This window comes from Corapipo altera, unplaced genomic scaffold (assembly GCF_003945725.1).
Source record: "Corapipo altera isolate COAL_440 unplaced genomic scaffold, ASM394572v1 68, whole genome shotgun sequence".
Taxonomy (NCBI): Eukaryota; Metazoa; Chordata; class Aves; order Passeriformes; family Pipridae; genus Corapipo; species Corapipo altera.
In genome coordinates this window covers 1,853,277-1,870,587 of record NW_020884919.1, presented here as the reverse complement: position 1 = coordinate 1,870,587, position 17,311 = coordinate 1,853,277, and the positions used below count along the sequence as shown (strand labels likewise).

General features: G+C 46.5%; 1 protein-coding gene across 3 annotated transcripts in view; it reads left to right on the top strand.

Moving 5' to 3' along the window:
- Positions 1-17,065, top strand: part of LYPD6 (LY6/PLAUR domain containing 6) — a 36,034-nt gene extending 18,969 nt beyond the window's left edge. For all 3 annotated transcript variants that reach the window (XM_027656331.1, XM_027656330.1, XM_027656332.1), the window contains 4 exons: positions 9,449-9,594; positions 11,120-11,218; positions 14,063-14,193; positions 15,026-17,065. In XM_027656331.1, coding sequence (XP_027512132.1) covers positions 9,492-9,594; positions 11,120-11,218; positions 14,063-14,193; positions 15,026-15,250 — 558 coding nt within the window. In that variant the 5' untranslated portion in view covers positions 9,449-9,491 and the 3' untranslated portion in view covers positions 15,251-17,065. The remainder of the gene's footprint in view (positions 1-9,448; positions 9,595-11,119; positions 11,219-14,062; positions 14,194-15,025) is intronic.
- Positions 17,066-17,311: the final 246 nt, after the last annotated feature.

Sequence of the window (17,311 nt, the reverse complement as noted above, 5' to 3'; positions counted from 1 at the left end):
AATCAGAGTGACAGCAGCAGCATCAATTTGAGTAAAGCTTTTTGAGGAAAGTATTTAAATTTTGGTATCACAGGATAGAAAATACCAAATCAGGTGAATTTTGCTGTTTTAAAGCAACTAATTATGGCAATTTCTGCCAAGAGATTTATGGCAAAGGGTGGCAGCAGAAATAATCAAATAGAGCAAGAGAAAGTCTGATTTATTTTGATGTAGAAAACTGGTTTTGAGAGCCACCTCTGACTCTACTCCATGTGGGCACAGACAAACACAAACTACTCTATTCTACCAAGAGAAAAATGAGATTGAGATACTTATCCAAAGGGTGGTTGTGCCAGGGTTGGATCGTTGGTCATTAAAATTTAAGTAGGTGCCAAAAGGGAATAGCCGGGAATGGTCAGTCCATTCCCAATTCCCAATTATTTCCCTGGGAGTTAATGCCGACATCCCTGAGGTGTCTCCTCCAGCCTGGTTGGAGATGTGCCCTTTGGAAAGGAGCAAAAGCAGAAGTGTTGTCCTCCTCCATGTCCTCTCCCTGGGTTTTTGATGCCTAGTGCCAATGGGAATTCATGGGCGGGTTGGGAAATGAAAAATAGGATGAACTCTGGGTGAACTGCCAGGAGAACAGAGCCTTTCTGCAGCCTCATCTCTGCATGGCCAGGGCTGGGAAAAACCTCCTGGTGTTCATTAACTGCTACATGCAAATGTTAAATTGTTTGGGGGGGAAAAAACACGGCATTACAACGGGAGCAGGCAAAACAAGGAAGCTCATTAATATCTTTCCCGTTGCAAGAAGCAATAACGGCCCGATCAATTTTATGTTGGTTTTGGTGACAAAACACTCTTGAATGGGGGGGAAAAAGCTCAAATTTTGAATCAGTTCACAGCAAGAAAACCTCATTTCCACAAGCTGATGTTGCCAGGGCTGATGTCTGAAGTCGTACAAAGCTGGCTTGGGGTGGACGCCGAGCAGTTTGTGACTCGGTGCCTAATCTAGCATGTCAAATGTGTGGGGTGATGTCCCAGAAGAGCTGTCACAAATCCCTCTGGAGAGGGGGGGGGGAGGCATCAGGAGAGCCAGGACACAATGGTGCAGATTGATGTATGGTTTTATTAAAGCACAGTTTGTCGCACGACGACTCGCTCGGCCTTTAACGTCCTCTCCGGCCTCTCATCAAGAAGTTTCTTGTCAATACTTCTGGGACAAAAATGTTGAACGTAGACTTGCAGGAAAGTGGTGGTGGGGGGGAAAAAGTAAGTATTTTCATTTGGAGGCGCCCTTTTCACCAATTAGATTTGGAGATGTCACTAAGCTGGATTTTTAATTTGGCCTGGGCATGCCTGGTTAATTGGGTAGAACTCGTTTTTGTAATCACAAGGGTTCGGTGCTTTGGGGCTGTGCTTTGGTCTCTCCCCAATTATTCTGTGTAACAGTCTCCTTTCACAGCCAGAACCGGAATCCTGCCCCTTGGAAAACGACAGGTTTGTTTGGACACCTATTTTTCCACAACATCCACAATTTTTATCCATCCATCCATATCCTGGGAAGCTGAGCTGCACTTAAGGTGCCTTCCTACAGAAAATTCTTTCCCCTTGTGCAGGAAGTCACCCCCTCTTGTTGATGCCATTACGATTTCCAAATGGACAAAGTGCTCCCCCTGCACCGAATAACTGAATTAATTCTAGTTTTAATTCACCTTGCGATTTTTTTTTTAGCACTCAAAATACTTCTTTCTGTAGGACAAATAAACTGCTCCGTGAGTTTACCCAGGATGACCTCAGACTCAGCAGTTGTTCCTTTGAGCCTTTGAAAATAATGAGTTTGTGCTGAAGATCCTCCTGGTCTCGAGGTTGTCTCAATTTTCTGGAGGTAATAAAAATACATCCTTAAAAGCTCAGCAGGATCATCTCATTCCTCTCAAAATGCTGTTTATATGTATATGCCAAGTGGAACATAGACTAGAAAAGTATTTTTTTGACAAGTTTCATGTCTTGGTTGCAGATTAGATCATTTTCCAGCCCTCTGATCATAAACATGGGACATGTTCTCCTGTTTTGTTTGATTTCACTTCTCTTTGGCTTCTCTTTGATTATTTTATTTGGTAACACACTGAAATTCTTTCCCTTTTTCCTAGTTATTTGAATGGTCTTGCTGCTTGGTTTAAAGTAGGAAAGGTGGTCTGGGATGATCCCAATTGAGCTTCACCAAAATTTACCTTTAATGCTCAGGATCTTGGACCTCATTTTACTTTTCCCTAGGAGAGCATCACCACCTTGCCCTCGGCTCGTAGTGGGGCCACCACCCCTGGACCATCAGTCACAGCCTCCCTGTCTTGAAATATCCTTCCCTGGGTGTTCCCTTCCTCCTTTACTCCAAGATTTTCACTGGGAGCAGAAAGGAGCCATAGGCTCCTGTCCTGGGATCCACAGGGATAACATCCCTGTCTTGGGAAGAGGAGCCCCTATGGTTGCCCCTGTGAATTTAAATGTTTATTTAGGAAATTATTTAACCCCCCTTCTCCAAAGGAACTCAATGATTGGGGCTTTTGGCTTCTTATTAGCAGGAAAATACCGGGATTTCTGTGCTCACGCATGGTTTCCTTCCCCTCTGGCTGTGTGGAGCCGGGCTGTCTGAGGTCACTCCCTGTGCTGTGGGACACAGGAGGAGTGGTTCCTGCCTTCCAGAATTCCCAAACTGAGCCAAATCCTGATCTTCCACATCCCACTGAGTTCAGGGATTGCTACCCCTGCTACCTCTATCACATACCATTCAAAATTCTGGGCGATAGATTTTGAAATGATTTCCTAGATCATCCATGTCCACCTTTCTTCTGATTCAGAGGTGTTTATGGTCAGGGCTTTGAATATCCTGTGTAATTTAAAAATAAAAATAGTGGTGTCCCTGCACCACTGTGTGTTCTTTATGGGGTAAAATGGGAATGAATTCTGCCTAACTTTTCATATCTCCTCAGCTGGACAATTAATTTGCAGAAATTCTATTCTCTCATATGAACGTCATGCCGTGGCTGATTTTCAGTCAATTTTTTTCCTTAATTTATGCCAAATATGAATTATCTGAACTACTCAGGTGAAATATCTCTCTTCCATCCCCTCTCTGTGTTTATCTGAAGCTGAAGTATCCCAGGGACACGTGAACAGAAGTGACATTTTACCCCAACTCATTAAAAGACGAGGGGTTTGTACGAGACCCAAGAAAAGTTTTGCTACTGCAAATAGAAGTATTTCAGGTTGGAAAGAGAAGTATTTCAGGTTGGAAAGAGAAGCAACTTGCTGCTGGTAAAATAATCTTGGAATCACATCCTGGTAAAGATTAAATTGCACCCAAGGGAAGGCGGTGTGAGAGGGAACATATTGTCCCCCCCTTCACTTGCCCAGGACATGGGCTTTTAGCTCAATGAACTCCAGGCTTGGTAATTAGCAGCAAGGCGATTAGATTTCTGGGAGTAATTTGTGCACTAATTGTGTTTGATTGTTTAATTACTCTTGCTTACTGTAATTGGGGAGAGGCAGCGAAGCCCTTCTCCGAGAGGTTCTTTAGATCCAAGCTGGATGTGCTTCACTATGTCCCAGGTTATCAGGAGACACATTTAACCATTCCCAGGGAAAAACTGCAAGGAAAAACCTCTAAATGGCATGTGGGAAGAAGCTGGATTTTGAGGCAATTCACAGAAATTTTGGTTTTTATTCAGAAGCTTTCTGATGTGTGCAGTGGGAACCAAAAGAAGAGAAATTAACAGAACAGACAAAAATAAAAAAAAAAGTAGGAAAAAGTTTAAGTGGGATAGAGGAAAACAGGGAAAACTACAATTAGAGCTGGAGAAGCTGCAAATAGTCTCTGGGATTGTTGTCTGGGATCCACAGTCGGCAGATGGGAAAGGTTCCATTGCCATTCCGATTTGTCTCCGGACAGTGATGACGTGACACAGGTAGAGAGCTGGGCTTGGATTCTGAAGCTGTGGAGAGATGCAAATGAATCCAAATATTGTAGATTCAGTCATGGAAACCCCAGCCTGCAGCTTAGTGTGAACTGGGAGAAAAATCAGCTGAGTGAGTTCTTACGTTATTTGGGAATGTCCCGCCGGGGCTGTGCACGAGGAGGAATTCCTGTTGGGTAGACCCTGCATCCGGGAGCAGATCTTCCAGCCTTGTCATGCTGCTTGTAGCTCCCATAACTTCATTTCTCCCTGGTGAACAACCATCCTAACCCAGGGCAGGGATGGCTCAGCTGACCCCGCACAGCGGAGTTCGCGAGAGCAAATTACTCGCGCCGAGGTCTCTGCAGTTTCTCACAGATGTTGCTGCTTGGACATGCTGTGCCTGCTGCTTTAGGGCTGGTGGGTCCCGCTGGGAGGGGACTTTTACTTGCTCCTGCTGATTTGTTTAGCTGAGGGAAGCGTTGCTTTGGGGTGTTCTGAGGTGGAGGCTCTTCCATGAGTGAAAATGGCAAGATGAAATGAGGTAGGAACCTCGTAGGTACTTGGAGAGTGGCCTAGACAGCAAGAAGGAGATGTAGAAGGAAGGTTGAGGTGAGATTTCAGCAGAATCATCAACCTCCTATGGCATTAGATGCCAGGGAGAGTAAGGAAATGCTCCATCTCCCACGAGAGGGAGGGGCAGGGACACTGCCCACTGCAGCCTGTGCTGTAGGTTCATGAAGAGAACCACAGGAATGCCCATGAACTGGGAATTCCTTCATGCCTGGCTTTGTCCAAGTGTTTGTATAGGAAGATTTAGTGTCTGACTCCTTTTTCTTTTTCCATTTTTTCCCCCTGAGATGGTGTATTTCCTGCAAACTTGCAGCTGGCAGTGGCCTAACTCACAGGCTTCAGTCATGGTCAGTTAGTAGGTATCTGCTGAGCTTGTGAGAGGGACGGGAGGGACAAACACATCCTTAAAAATAACTGTCTCCTCCATCAACACTTCTCCCCCAGATTGGAAGTCTGACATCCATCCGGCAGCGCCTCTGCTCCGGGGCTCCCTGTCCTTCCTTGCAGGATGGGGACCTTCCATTGTCCCAGCGCTGGTGACAACGAGGACGAGATGTCACCTCCCTAATGAGACCTGACAAATGGGCAACTGGGCTCTGCTCGGGGTCTCCAATGATTCATTTCCATAGCGCCGTGTCGGGGCAAAGGGCAGGAAGGAGTAATCCCGGGATGGGGATGCCTTTCCGACTGAAAGGTGCTGGGGAAGCTGGAAAGATGGAGTTTGAACCAGGATTTCTGTGTCAGCGCCCAGGACCTTTCGCAAACAGACTGTATGATCTAAATACCATGTGATGTGGCCCCAAACTGCAGCCTGGTGTTGGATTCAGAGCAGGTTCCATTAGGCTGGGAAAGGAGCCTGGAAAGGAACCGGGTTAATTCAGAAGGAAAAAATCTGTGCCCGTGCCCCGGAGAGGTTCTGCCAGCAGAGGTTTAGCCCTGGGGTAGCTGATCCAGCACCAATAACTCCATGAAAAACTAGAGCTTTTTCTGTGAAGTTTGGCACTTTCGGTGAAAGTCATGAACTAAAAGGGAATTGTGAGCAGAAGGAAAAGTCTTCATGCTTTGGGTGAGGCTTCTTAGGGCTTAGAGGCTTCCTGAGGAGAATCCAGCATTGCAGGAAAAATATCATTTTGGGAACTAAACCCATTTTTTTCTTGTCAAATGTCTGCAGATTTTAAGACAGTGCATCCATATATGTATATATCTATATACATTTATCTATATATATTATATTATCTACTCCTTTAAAAGCAATTAGATTTTTATTTTTATGCATGGGTGTAAAAAACCAGGGAGGATGAGTGTGCTGACCAGTAATTATTGAATATTTTTTTATATTTTATAGTTACTTTTATTAAAAACATTCCTGCTGTTCCACTCTCTGTGAAATGTCGTTATCACCTTAAGCATCAATGAACATTTTCTTGGGTGGATGCCGCATGTTTATACCTGTATTTTGTCCCTCATGAAAGAGAGAACTGTGTGAACCCATGTGTTTATGCTTGAAATATTTATGAAATACTGAGTATTTGGGTTTCTGACAGTAGATAATGCAGAAATACCTATTTTTATACTACCTCTGTGTGTGTGGAATGAGCAGGGGGGATGTTCCCTCTGTGGTAGGTGTTTTGCCACTAAGGACTTTCTACTTCATCAAGTGCCATAATTCAAAATATTGGCCCTACTGGCCTTGCCCTGGATCATTTTGTAACCCACAGAGTTTTTAACTTGAGTTCTCTGCCTGCAATTAAATGTTCCAGACATACAAAATTGAGATGGGAAGTGAATTCTCTGTACTCATTCGCAGTTCTTTCTCATTAGAAGCGGTGTCGGCAATTAAGCTCTTTGCAATTACGAGAGGCATGATGTGAGCATTTTTAGAGAGCAGCTGGAGGATTTCTGCCACCCTTTCAGGCAGGACTAACAGCCACTTGTCCTCTGAATCTGATGAGCAGGCAAGTGCTAACAGGGTTTGGAGACGGGCTGAATCAGCAATCGGTGCCACAAAAGGGAGCGTGTGCGAGAGAGGGAGAACCGGTGTCCTCCACTGGAAGGCTTTGATCAGCACTGCAAAGACAAAAGCTTTTTGTGGTTGGGATGAGCAAACTCAACAAATTCTTGTCTTGTTGCACTTGGGAGGAATTCATGCCATTGTTTTAACCTTGTTATGTTCAAACTTAAAATATTGGTTAAAATATTACGGTTGGACTCGATGATGTTGGAGGTCTTTTCCAACCTTAATGATTCTGTGACTCTGTTTGTCCTTTGTGTTGATACCATATGTTAATCACTGGTTGGTGATTAGCACTGAGCTGTGACGAGCTCCTCTCTTTGGGATGTGAATCCCAAATTTTTGGGGCTCTAGCCCAGGGTTGCGGCTGCGACCACGCGAACCCACGGTTTCACTGCAAACTGCTGATGTCTGGAAAGGAATAGTGGGGCTTGTAAAATCTGCCTTGAGTTTTTTGGGATAAAAAATAATCCCCAAATCCCTCTCTCTTCCAAACTTTTGTTATCTTAAGGGTATGATTATTAAGCAAATTCTACATGTTGGGTTGAGTGGCTCTGGTTGAGCAACTAGCAGAGAGGCTGATTTGTGTGTGATGATGGAGTCCAAAAACATCTTGTTTCCACACTGAGCATCCATGTGACTTGTGTTATGCACAGATCCATGTTCTGGAAGTGAAATCTCCTGGAGTGGAACATGTCTACCCAGCACTGCTGCTTGTGCAGCCAATGGCTCCTGTTGTCCTCAGCTCAGGAGCATCAGGGTGAGCTCCAGGTCCTTTTGGATCCATGAGGAACTCAAAAATTCAGGACTATTCAGTCCCAAATCCATGTACATACCTGACTCCCTCACCCAGGTGGGCTCCAAATGGATTTACTGTGGGCTTTCCCTCCAGACCCCATGTGGAGCTGCTGGACCCATTTCTTTCATCTTCCACAGGGCTGGGAGAGGTTTTGTTTTACTTCCTGTCTACTTCCAATCAGGCTTTCATTTTCCCCTGCCTGATAGGCATCTGTGGAGTAAACCCAGGGAAAACTGGCATTTCCTTCTCAGAAGGTTAAAACAACAACATTTAATGCACCACAGTTGTGTGTTATCTGTTCCCCTCACTGTTTTTATGGATTTCACTGTGTTTTAATAAAAGAGCTGTTTGCACACCAGAGCAAGGACAATGACAACCCCTCCTGATGGCCTTTGTGCTGCTGGGCCTGTGTGGTCTCTGCTGTGAGACAAACATTTGGAGGCAGAGATGGAAGGTCCCCACCCCTGGCACATCTTTCCTGAAAAACAACCAACAAAAAATATTTGTTAAATAACAGCACATATTCAAAGGTGCTTGGGAAATATCTGGGTTTTGCAGATCTCTTGGTCAGTCTGGGTGGGAGAAGAAAAATCCCAAACCTGTGTGTTGTGGATGGATTCCAGGGGAAACCAGTGGCTCCTGCCTGGCTAGGCAGCCACATCCTCTTGGGATTTTCCTGTCCCGTTCGGTTTTTGAGGCACTGCCATAATTTTTAAGGATTTGTAATAATATGAACCGTGTATTTAATGATGTATTAACATTGTTTGCTCCTGGATGGCTCCCCACAGCTTGGATGCAGGAATTGGGATGCTCCTGAAAGCTGTTTCAGGGGTGGTTTCACATCAGTTCCCATCAGACAGGAACATGGGGAAAAACTATGTTGCGTTGTGGGTCAACAGCATCACAGAGGGAATAGGACCCTTTGGAGCACGGATGAGGAGAAAACAGTGGTCACTTTGTGTTATGAACAGCAGCCAGGTGAAGGCAGAGCCCACCTGCAGCAGCTGGAGCTCCTCAGCTTCCCTGAGATATGTGGGAAGTGATGTGGAGCTCCTGGTTTGTACATTGGTGGAGGGTGTAAGCCTGGGCTGGGGCTGGAGCTGTGGTGTGGAGCTGTGTTGGAGAGTGGCTGGGGGAGACCCACCACTGCTCTCCCAGATATCCCAATGGATCTCCACATACTCTGTTTCCTTTCTTCCTGGTCTAATCCTGCAGTTTTCCATTACTCTCTAACAGCTGTTAAATCCTGTCACAGCACAGTCTCTCATGACTTTATCAACATCCTACCGAGGTTTTTGCCAACCAGTCTCTGACTGTTTAAGTTCTAAATAGTGACAAAGTTGACCACCCTTGTCCTTGACTCCTGTTTGCAGCTCTCCAGCCAGGAGAGGGTTTGTCCACGTCCTTTTCCCAGGCAGTGCCAGGGATGTCTATGCCAAATAATTTTTTAATAATTTATAATTTGTTCATGTAACTTAATTAATTTTATTTTAATTTAATTCATTTAATTAATTTAAATGACTTTATTATGATTTATGAACACCACTGCCTGACCCATGGGAGGGCAGTGGAGAGGCTCAGGGGAGCATCCAAAGGAGGGCAGTGAGGATGGGGAAGGGCCTTGATTTGAAGCTGCGTGAGGACTCTACGGGCACTTGGTGTGCTCAGCTGGAGAAGAGGGGAAACCTCAGTGCAGTTCCAACTTTCTGGGCAGGGGCAGAGGAGGGGCAGGGACTGAGCTCTGCTCTGGGGGGACCAGGGACAGCACCCAGGGAATGGCTGGAGCTGTGCCAGGGCAGGGTCAGGTTGGATCTCAGGAAAAGGTTCTTCCCCCAGAGGCTGGTTGGGCACTGACCAGGCTCCCCAGGGCAGTGGGCGCAGCCCCAAGGCTGCCAGAGCTCCAGGAGGGTTTAGATGATCCTCTGGGGCACAGGGTGGGACTCTTGGGTCTGTCCTGTGCAGGGCTGAGGGTTGGACTGGATGATCCTTGTGGGTCCCTTCCAATGCAGCACATTCTGGGATTCCGTGACCGCGTGGCCGTGCCTTTGTCAAGGTTACGTTGCCGGGGCTGAGGTGGTGGCCCTGCTCCTGGTGGCTCTGCTGTGCTCACCCCTGCTCTCTGCTCTTGCCCAGGGGAGGTGTTTCGGCCGCCGCATGAGCACGTCCTCGCCGGGCCATGGCCCCGCCGCCCGCGCCGGCCTGGCTGCTGCTGCTCGGCCTGCTCAGCGCCCACGGCCGCGACTTTACCCGCAAGGACATCGTCTACCTCCACCCCTCCAGTAAGTCACCTCCGGGGGGGAGCAAGGACAGGGACAAGGACAAACACATGTCAGGGTGGAACTGAGAGCGGAGCGAAGGTTAAAGGCACATCCCCGCTCTCATGGAGCTGAGTTGGTGTGGAAGAAGAACCAAGTTCTCTGGACCCACCTCAAGGTTTTTCCTTCTGAATTAACCCAGTAACCTGGGCTAGTGGAAGGTGTCCCTACACATGGCAGGGGGTGGAATAAAATGATCCCTAATTTCCCTTCCAACCCAAACCATTCTATGATCCTATGTAAAATCGGACCAGGGTTTATAGGACAGGCAGGGGTCACAGGCAGCTACTGAGCATGTCAGGAGCCTTTAGTTCACTATTTTCTGTCCCTCAATAATCTCCCTGGCCAGGAGACCATGGCCACGTGGACCCTGAGCACATGGATAGCTGAGAGCAAGGGCCAAACACCACCATTAGCAGCTGTGACACCAGAAGCTCCTGGCTTGATCTCAGCGACTCCCAGAGCAATGCTATACCAGAGTTGGACATCTTTAGATCTTCCCTGGGCTCTCACTAGTCTATTCACTTTATAAGACACAAATTTAGTGAATTCCATGAGAAGAGGGCGTTTCTGGAGCTGTTCCTGCCATCTCTTCCCAGAGAAAACTCACCACATCCTGCATTTGGCTGGAAAATTTATATTCTGCACAAGCAGGATGAAACTCCAGTTTTACACCATAACCACAACCAGCAGTCCAGAGTGACAGGGATAAATTTAGTCTGTGCTGATGTGTTTTCCCACCCCAAGCTGTTCCTTGAGGGCATCACCAGCCCCACCAGATATGCTCCCAGGTGACTCTGGCCCAGAACTGAGGGACAAGGGAAAGAGAGGAAGAGGAGCGAGGGTTAAGATGTGATCCACGGGGCTGTGAAGGTTCAGTTTACTTCACCCCATGAAGATAAATGTGACCTGTTCACCACTTGGCTTCTGAGAAGGTGGCAGCACCTTGGAGAAGCATTGGAGGTACTCCAGAAGTGCTGCCAGGAGAGCACTTAAGGAATTATGCTCTTTGTTTGGCAAGAGAAATTAGGACAGAGGCTGCTGGTGAAAGCTGGAGGTTCAGCACAGTGGTTTTTTTGCCCTTTGGGAACATCAGCCTTCAACAGGAGCAGCTCTTTTCCTCGGTGGGAAATTTTCCAGAGTATTTTAATCCATCTGATATTTTGTTATCAGCGCCCATAAAGCAGCAGTGTTGGATGTGAGCTCTGATTCCAGAGGAATAAGTGTTCCTTGCTCACATTAACTCCCTTTGAAGTCAGTCTGCTGGGTAAAAACACATCTGAAACGAGTCCATATGTACCTAAAAGTGCCTCTGCCCTGCTATAGGTGACAGGATTTTCCAAATCAGGCCCAACCTGCCGAAGCTCACAGGTGTGTATTTGTAGAAGAACAGATCTGAGGAGAACAAACGTTGCTGTGTGCCCGTGAAAAGCACCATGGAAGCAGATTACCAGGCTCATTTTAACTCCGTGTTATCCATTCCTTCCAGCCACGCCGTATCCTCGGGGATTTAAGTGTTTCACCTGCGAAAGGGCCGCGGATAATTACGAGTGCAACCGCTGGGCTCCGGACGTCTACTGTCCCAGAGGTAACGTTAATTAGTGTTTAATTAAACCCACCTTCCCACTGCTGCTCCCTGTCCCTGCCACGGGCCACGCTGAGCCCCTGGTATTCCCAGATCTGGTGGTTCTGCTCCTTTTGCCTGTGAAGTCTCCCCAGTAAAGGAAGAGGTGTAAGCGATAGGAGTAATCCTTTAAGCTTTTCTCTGTGCTGGATGAAGTTCAGGACTTTCATCTCTTCCCTGCACTCCTCTGGTTCAGCTGGGGATTAAATCAGGGGGATGTTTATTTTATAGAGTCACAGAATCATGGAATGGTTTGGGTTCAAAGGGACTTAAAGCCCATCTTGTTCCAATCAGGGACGCCTTCCACTGGAGCAGGTTGCTCAGAGTTCAGTCCAACCTGGCCTTGGACAATTCCAGGGATCCAGGAGCAGCCACAATTTCTCTGGGCAACCTGTGCCAGGGCCTCCCCACCCTCATAGGGGTGTATTTTTAAAGGTTGTGTTTAATTTACTGGGAAATACAGACCTGGTTCTGCCTTTGTTCACTTCCCTCCTCTTGGGCACAAGCCCACACTCAGGGCAACTGAGGCTGTAATTTTGATATTTTCAGTGTTTTGATCTCATAACTCTGCTTGGAGTCTGAATTTTGGAACAGCTCAGGAAAACCTTTGGAATACAGGCACTCAAATATCACACCCAGGTACTGGTGATATTCCCCAGACCTCCTCTTCCCTTCCCACTCCTTTGAGACACAAGACATTAAGATTATCCACCTATGAAGCCCCTTTAGTTGAGTTGGGTCTGTTTTGGGACAAGTGCCCTCAGAAAATATTTACTTTGGAAGGAGGGAGGCCCTGACCTGCCCTGTGGGGACACAGATATGTTTGCAGCATGTTATCTGTCCCAGAATTGGTTTCCTTTCAGCTGAAATCAGCACAGCAACAACAACAATAAAAGAGCTCAGGCTGCCTGGCATGGGATGAGACAAATATTCCCAGACACTCCCTGTTTTGACAGGAGAAGGGGGTATTTAGGAGGCTGTGTGCAAGGAGAAAGGGGTGACTCAGGGTCTCCCTTTGGAAACAACCAGCTGGAATAACTTGAGCAAACCCAGTTCTGATCTGGAAAGTGAAATCAGTGACAAATGGTGCTTTAAGGGAGAGGAAAACTGTGCTTTGGTGTGTCCACAGCATCCCCATTACTTAGAAGCATCAACTTTCACGCTGCAATGTTTGATTTTCATTGCTCTAAATTTCTCTTGTTATTTTTGGTAAAATTTTTGGGTCCACGTTCTTCACAAACTCAGCCTGGAGTTCCTCCTCCACCCCTCTGGGCAGGAGGGCCTGATGTTCCCCTCCTTTACTTTGCTCTGGGCTCTCTAAGTATTCTCTGGCTCAATCCTTACACTTGGAATGCCTGGAGAAGAGAGTAAAAGTTAATTTTCATTGGAATGAGTGGATTTTATTGCTTATTGTGGATTTGTGTGGAGCCTTGCAGGAGGTGACAGCCTCTCCTGTGCCTGGTGTTCTGTGCCAGGAAAATCTGTATCTCCAAGATGATTGCACAATATTTTCTGAAGGAAAGGAAGGAAGAAAGAATGAAACAGCCTTAAAAGAGTTGTTGAGAGAGGGTGTTGGAAGCTTTATTTGTTCCATCTGGGACTGGTCAGGGGGAAACTCCGCTGCCAGAGCAGGGATGAAAAAGCTCAGAATTGCTGGGAATGGCACTTCCAGGGAAAGTCCTGGGAGGAGCTCACAGCTGGGGCACAGAGTGTGCTCTCCTTGGGGTAAAACTATGAGTTTTAGGGCAGGAGAGGCTGGAAAACACATCAAAAGCCCTGGGAATGAAGGCAAACAGCACACGGAGAGACTCCATCCCCCGGTGATAAGTTAAGTCTGTTCTGTGATATCACACTTGAGTCAAGAGCAGGTCAGAGATATGACAGATATCTGGGGGGTTTTATTGCCTAAAGAGGGACATGTTCAGTCCACAAGCTTGCTGGGATGTTGCTGAATGCCTAAAACATGAGAGGAGTGCAGGGTTTGCCCACTGGGAACCAGGGCTGGGCAGGAATGGGGGCTTTAAATGCACCACACTCCTCCTTTTCCACCCATGGAAACAACAGTTTTATTCACAATAAGATGGATTAATTAAAGAAATGTGTAATTTAGAGGATAAATATATAATGGTGTGTTTCCTGTGTTGAAAATCCAGTGTTTTCAGCTTGGAGTGCTTGGAAGAAGGGGAGCAGCACCTTCAGCTTCTCTTTAATGACTAAAGCAGGAAATAAATCTGAATTCCTAATACTTGGGCATGACCACAGCATCTGTCAGTCATTCTGCTGTGAATTTTGGGTGTGGTTTACAGATGTCACTGGAGAAATGGCTTAAAAAAGGAGGAGGAAGAGGATGGTCCCCGTTGGGGACAAGCAGAAGGTGCACTGGGAATACTAGGAATACCAGCCCATGCCATGGTGCTTTTTCCAAAACCTGGAAAAACTGAGAAATACTTAAATCCTCCTGAGTGTTCTATAGGTATTCTGACATTATTTTATACATGATAAAAGTGAAGGACAGAGAAGGTGAAGGATATTCTCCAGGCTGTGCAGGAACACAAGGGAACACAAAGGAAACCAGGAAAAAAACCATATATATATATATATATAATCTAAAAGTATCTATTTTATGTTGTACATTGTATATATTTATATATTAAATCTCTTCACCTAAATGAAAATAAGCTTCAGACCTAAACAGGTATTGGGAATATTTTCTTTTTTAAAGGCTTCTTTCCTATTTCTTCCTCTTTGCAGCCTATCAGAAAACTGGAATTTGACAGATAAACACATTTTTTCTGTTTTTTTTTGCAGGTACAAGGTACTGTTTTAGCCAACATATGATGAAAGCCACTGGGGAGAGTGTGTCTGTCACCAAACGCTGTGTGCCACTGGAGGACTGTCTGTCCACAGGATGCACGTATATAAAGCATGAAGAGTACAAGGTATGGCAGAAAAAACTGCTTTTTTATTCCATGTAATAACTGGGAATTGAGGTCTGACAGAAGCCTGACTGGTTCCATGGCCAAGGACATCCTGGCCTGGATCAGGAATCACATGGCAGCAGGACCAGGGAAGGGATTCTGCCCCTGAACTGGGCACTGGTGAGGGGCACTCGAGTGCTGTGTCCAGTTCTGGGCCCTTCAGTTTAGGAAGGATATTGAGGTGTTGGAGCAGCTCCAGGGAAGGGGCTGGAGCAGCAGGAGGGGCTGAGGGAGCTGGGGGGGCTCAGCCTGGAGAAAAGGAGGCTCAGGGGGGACCTTCTGGCTCTGCAACTCCCTGACAGGAGGAACCAGGAATAGGACAAGAGGGTACAGTCTCCAGCAGTGCCAGGAGAGGTTTAGGTTGGACATTGGGAAGAAATTCTTTACAGAGAGAGTGCTCAGACCTTGGAAGGGGCTACCCAAGGAGGTGGTGGAGTCACCGTCCCTGGAGGTGTTTAAGCAGAGACTGGATGTGGCATCAGTGCCATGGGCTGGGTGACAAGGTGGGGTTGGACTCAATGATCTCGGGGGTCTTTTCCAACTCAGTTGATTCTGCGACTCTGTAAATCAGCGTTGTCAGAAACAAAGTTTCTCTTGGGAAAGATAAAAAAGGGGGGGCGAAAAAAAGGAGAAAAAATTGGTCTGCGAGTAGATGGATTAAAAAAAGAAGGGAGGGGGAGGGAAAAAATGGGGAAAATGATCAGACTGGCCACTGTGCTCCTTTACAAATATCATGTTATATTCCTTGTGTTTTTATTCACCAAAAAAACAAGTTGTGACCTGTTCCCCCCAGGTGTGCACATCCTGCTGCGAGGGCAGCATCTGCAACCTGCCCCTGCCCAAGAACTCCACAGACGCCGTGTTCACCACCCTGTCCCCCCTCAACAAGGCCCAGAGACTGTCCCCTCCTGTCCTGCTGACCACAGTGTGCCTCTGGCTGGGGCTGCTGGCCCAGTACTGGGTGACAATGGCACAGCTCTGGGTGACAATGCCACACGTGGTCCGGCCGGGCAGCTGAGCCAGGCGGGAACATCTCATGGACATCCAACCTCTCCCTGCAGAGCTGGAGCTTTGGAGTTGGCTCTGAAAGGCTGGTTTTCCTCCTGGTTTCTCGATCATCATGAACTCCCAAGCCTGGGATCCGGATGGGATCAAAACCTCCACGTTCCTACTGTTTTTTTGAAGAAACTCATGGAAAATATTCCCAGAATCCAATGTGCTCTTCACAGCACCACTTAGGTTGAGAAAGGCCTCTAAGACACCGAGTCCAGCCTAACATTTGTTGATGTCTGTCTTATCTCTGTGAAGAAATGTTCTTTCCAAGTACTACACCCCTGCTCACGTCATCACTTACTCACTGGACATGGCCCTTTGTCACCTCCCCGCACACTAATTCCGGTGTCTCCTTAACCTGCTTGAGACCCCACAGTAAATAACACACAGTCAGTGTCCCCACACCTCTTGATCCTCTTGGAGAGGGTAGGAATTCGCAGCAAGAAAGCAGCAACCTGGAAGGGATGAGCTCAAGGGAGCAGAGGGAGCTTGGAGCAACCAGTGGTGCCCAAAGGTGCTTCTTCCGAGGTGTCCAACGGCAAAGAGCAACCCCCAGGGCCCCCCCACCCCAAGAAAATCCCTGGGGTTTATAAACTGAACCAGCAAAACTCAAAAAAATCCTTGTTCTGGTGTGATTAGAGGTGTGTGATCCCCAACCCTCAGGTGTGAGGAGGATGGAGAGCTGGTGGATCCCCACGCTGAGCTGCTGGTGGTCACCAACCACCATTTCCACGCTGTTTTAGGACAATATTTTCCTGTTTTGGGCACCTAGCCCTAGAGTATGAGAGAGAGAAAACTGATCCTGAATAGCTCTGTTATTTTATTTAATGAAGTCTGGGCTACCCCAGCTGTGTTTTGGTGCCCTGTGTTGCTTGTTTTGCTTGGAAATCTCGGATGCAATATTTATTTTTCTACGTTGAGTAAGGTCTGAAGTGTTTAAAAGATTCTTAATGCTGATATTGCCAGGAAAAAAAATGGGTGTTTTGCAAGTCAGTGAGCCTGTAATATATAAATTATCAGAAATATATATATATAAAGAATTAACTTTGTTTGCAAAGTCAGTAATAAAAGCAGGGTGTCGTGGACTTGCTTAAAGTTAAATCAAACGACTTTATAATTAATTTTTTTACACCATTACAGTCATAAATTGTCCTTTTATGAGCTAATCTTTTGCTGCTCAGGCTCCAAGGTAACTTGAGCTCAAGTTCCAGCATGTTTTTGCCCTGAAGTGCTTTTTTTGGGAGGGAGTTACAGTGAAATGCAGATGAAGGAAGGCAAAGTTGGAATCCGAAGGCTGTGTCAAGGGATCCTGGAGAGTCCCAAAAAGTAGAAAAATGAGGAATCTGAAGATCTGGGCACACAAAGGGTTGTCCTGGGTTTTGTGTCCTTTGGCCTTGTGCTCCTGGGAGGTTTCTTGGAAGCAGAGGAGGAGGATCAGGAGCAGCACTTGCTCCGCACTACCTTCAGGTGATTTCTCTGGGGAAGGAAAGGCTGGAAACCTCAGTGTGGTGTTATTAAAAAAAAAAAAATATATATATATATATATATATATATATAAAAACTTATATATACACCACTGGAAATTTTACCTTCCAACACTGTTTATTTTCAATTTTTTTATATAAAACCCTTTTTGAGGGGGGTGCTGGCTGACCTCACACGCAGCCAGATATTTTGGGGTCCTTTCAGTCCTTCTGTGACTTGCTCACAGATCTCCAATATTAAGAGGGTTGTTGCAATCTGCTGTTCTATGCAAGTTTAACCTGTCTCTGGAGATTCCCAAAAAAAAAAAAATTAACCCTGCAGCCTCCTTGAAGCCTGTCCCCTCCTCTGTATTTAGGGAATCTAAGGAATTAAGGTACTGAGGGGCTGGGGGAGAACGAGGCAGAGGGGGTTGTGACTTCTCTGGCATTAATTTAGATATTTATTATTATTTTAGCCTGCAAAATGGAAGAGTTTAAGATTCAATCGAGGTGGGCTCAAGGCTTGGGCTGTATCCCAAGTCCCCACTGTCCTCAGGGCTCAG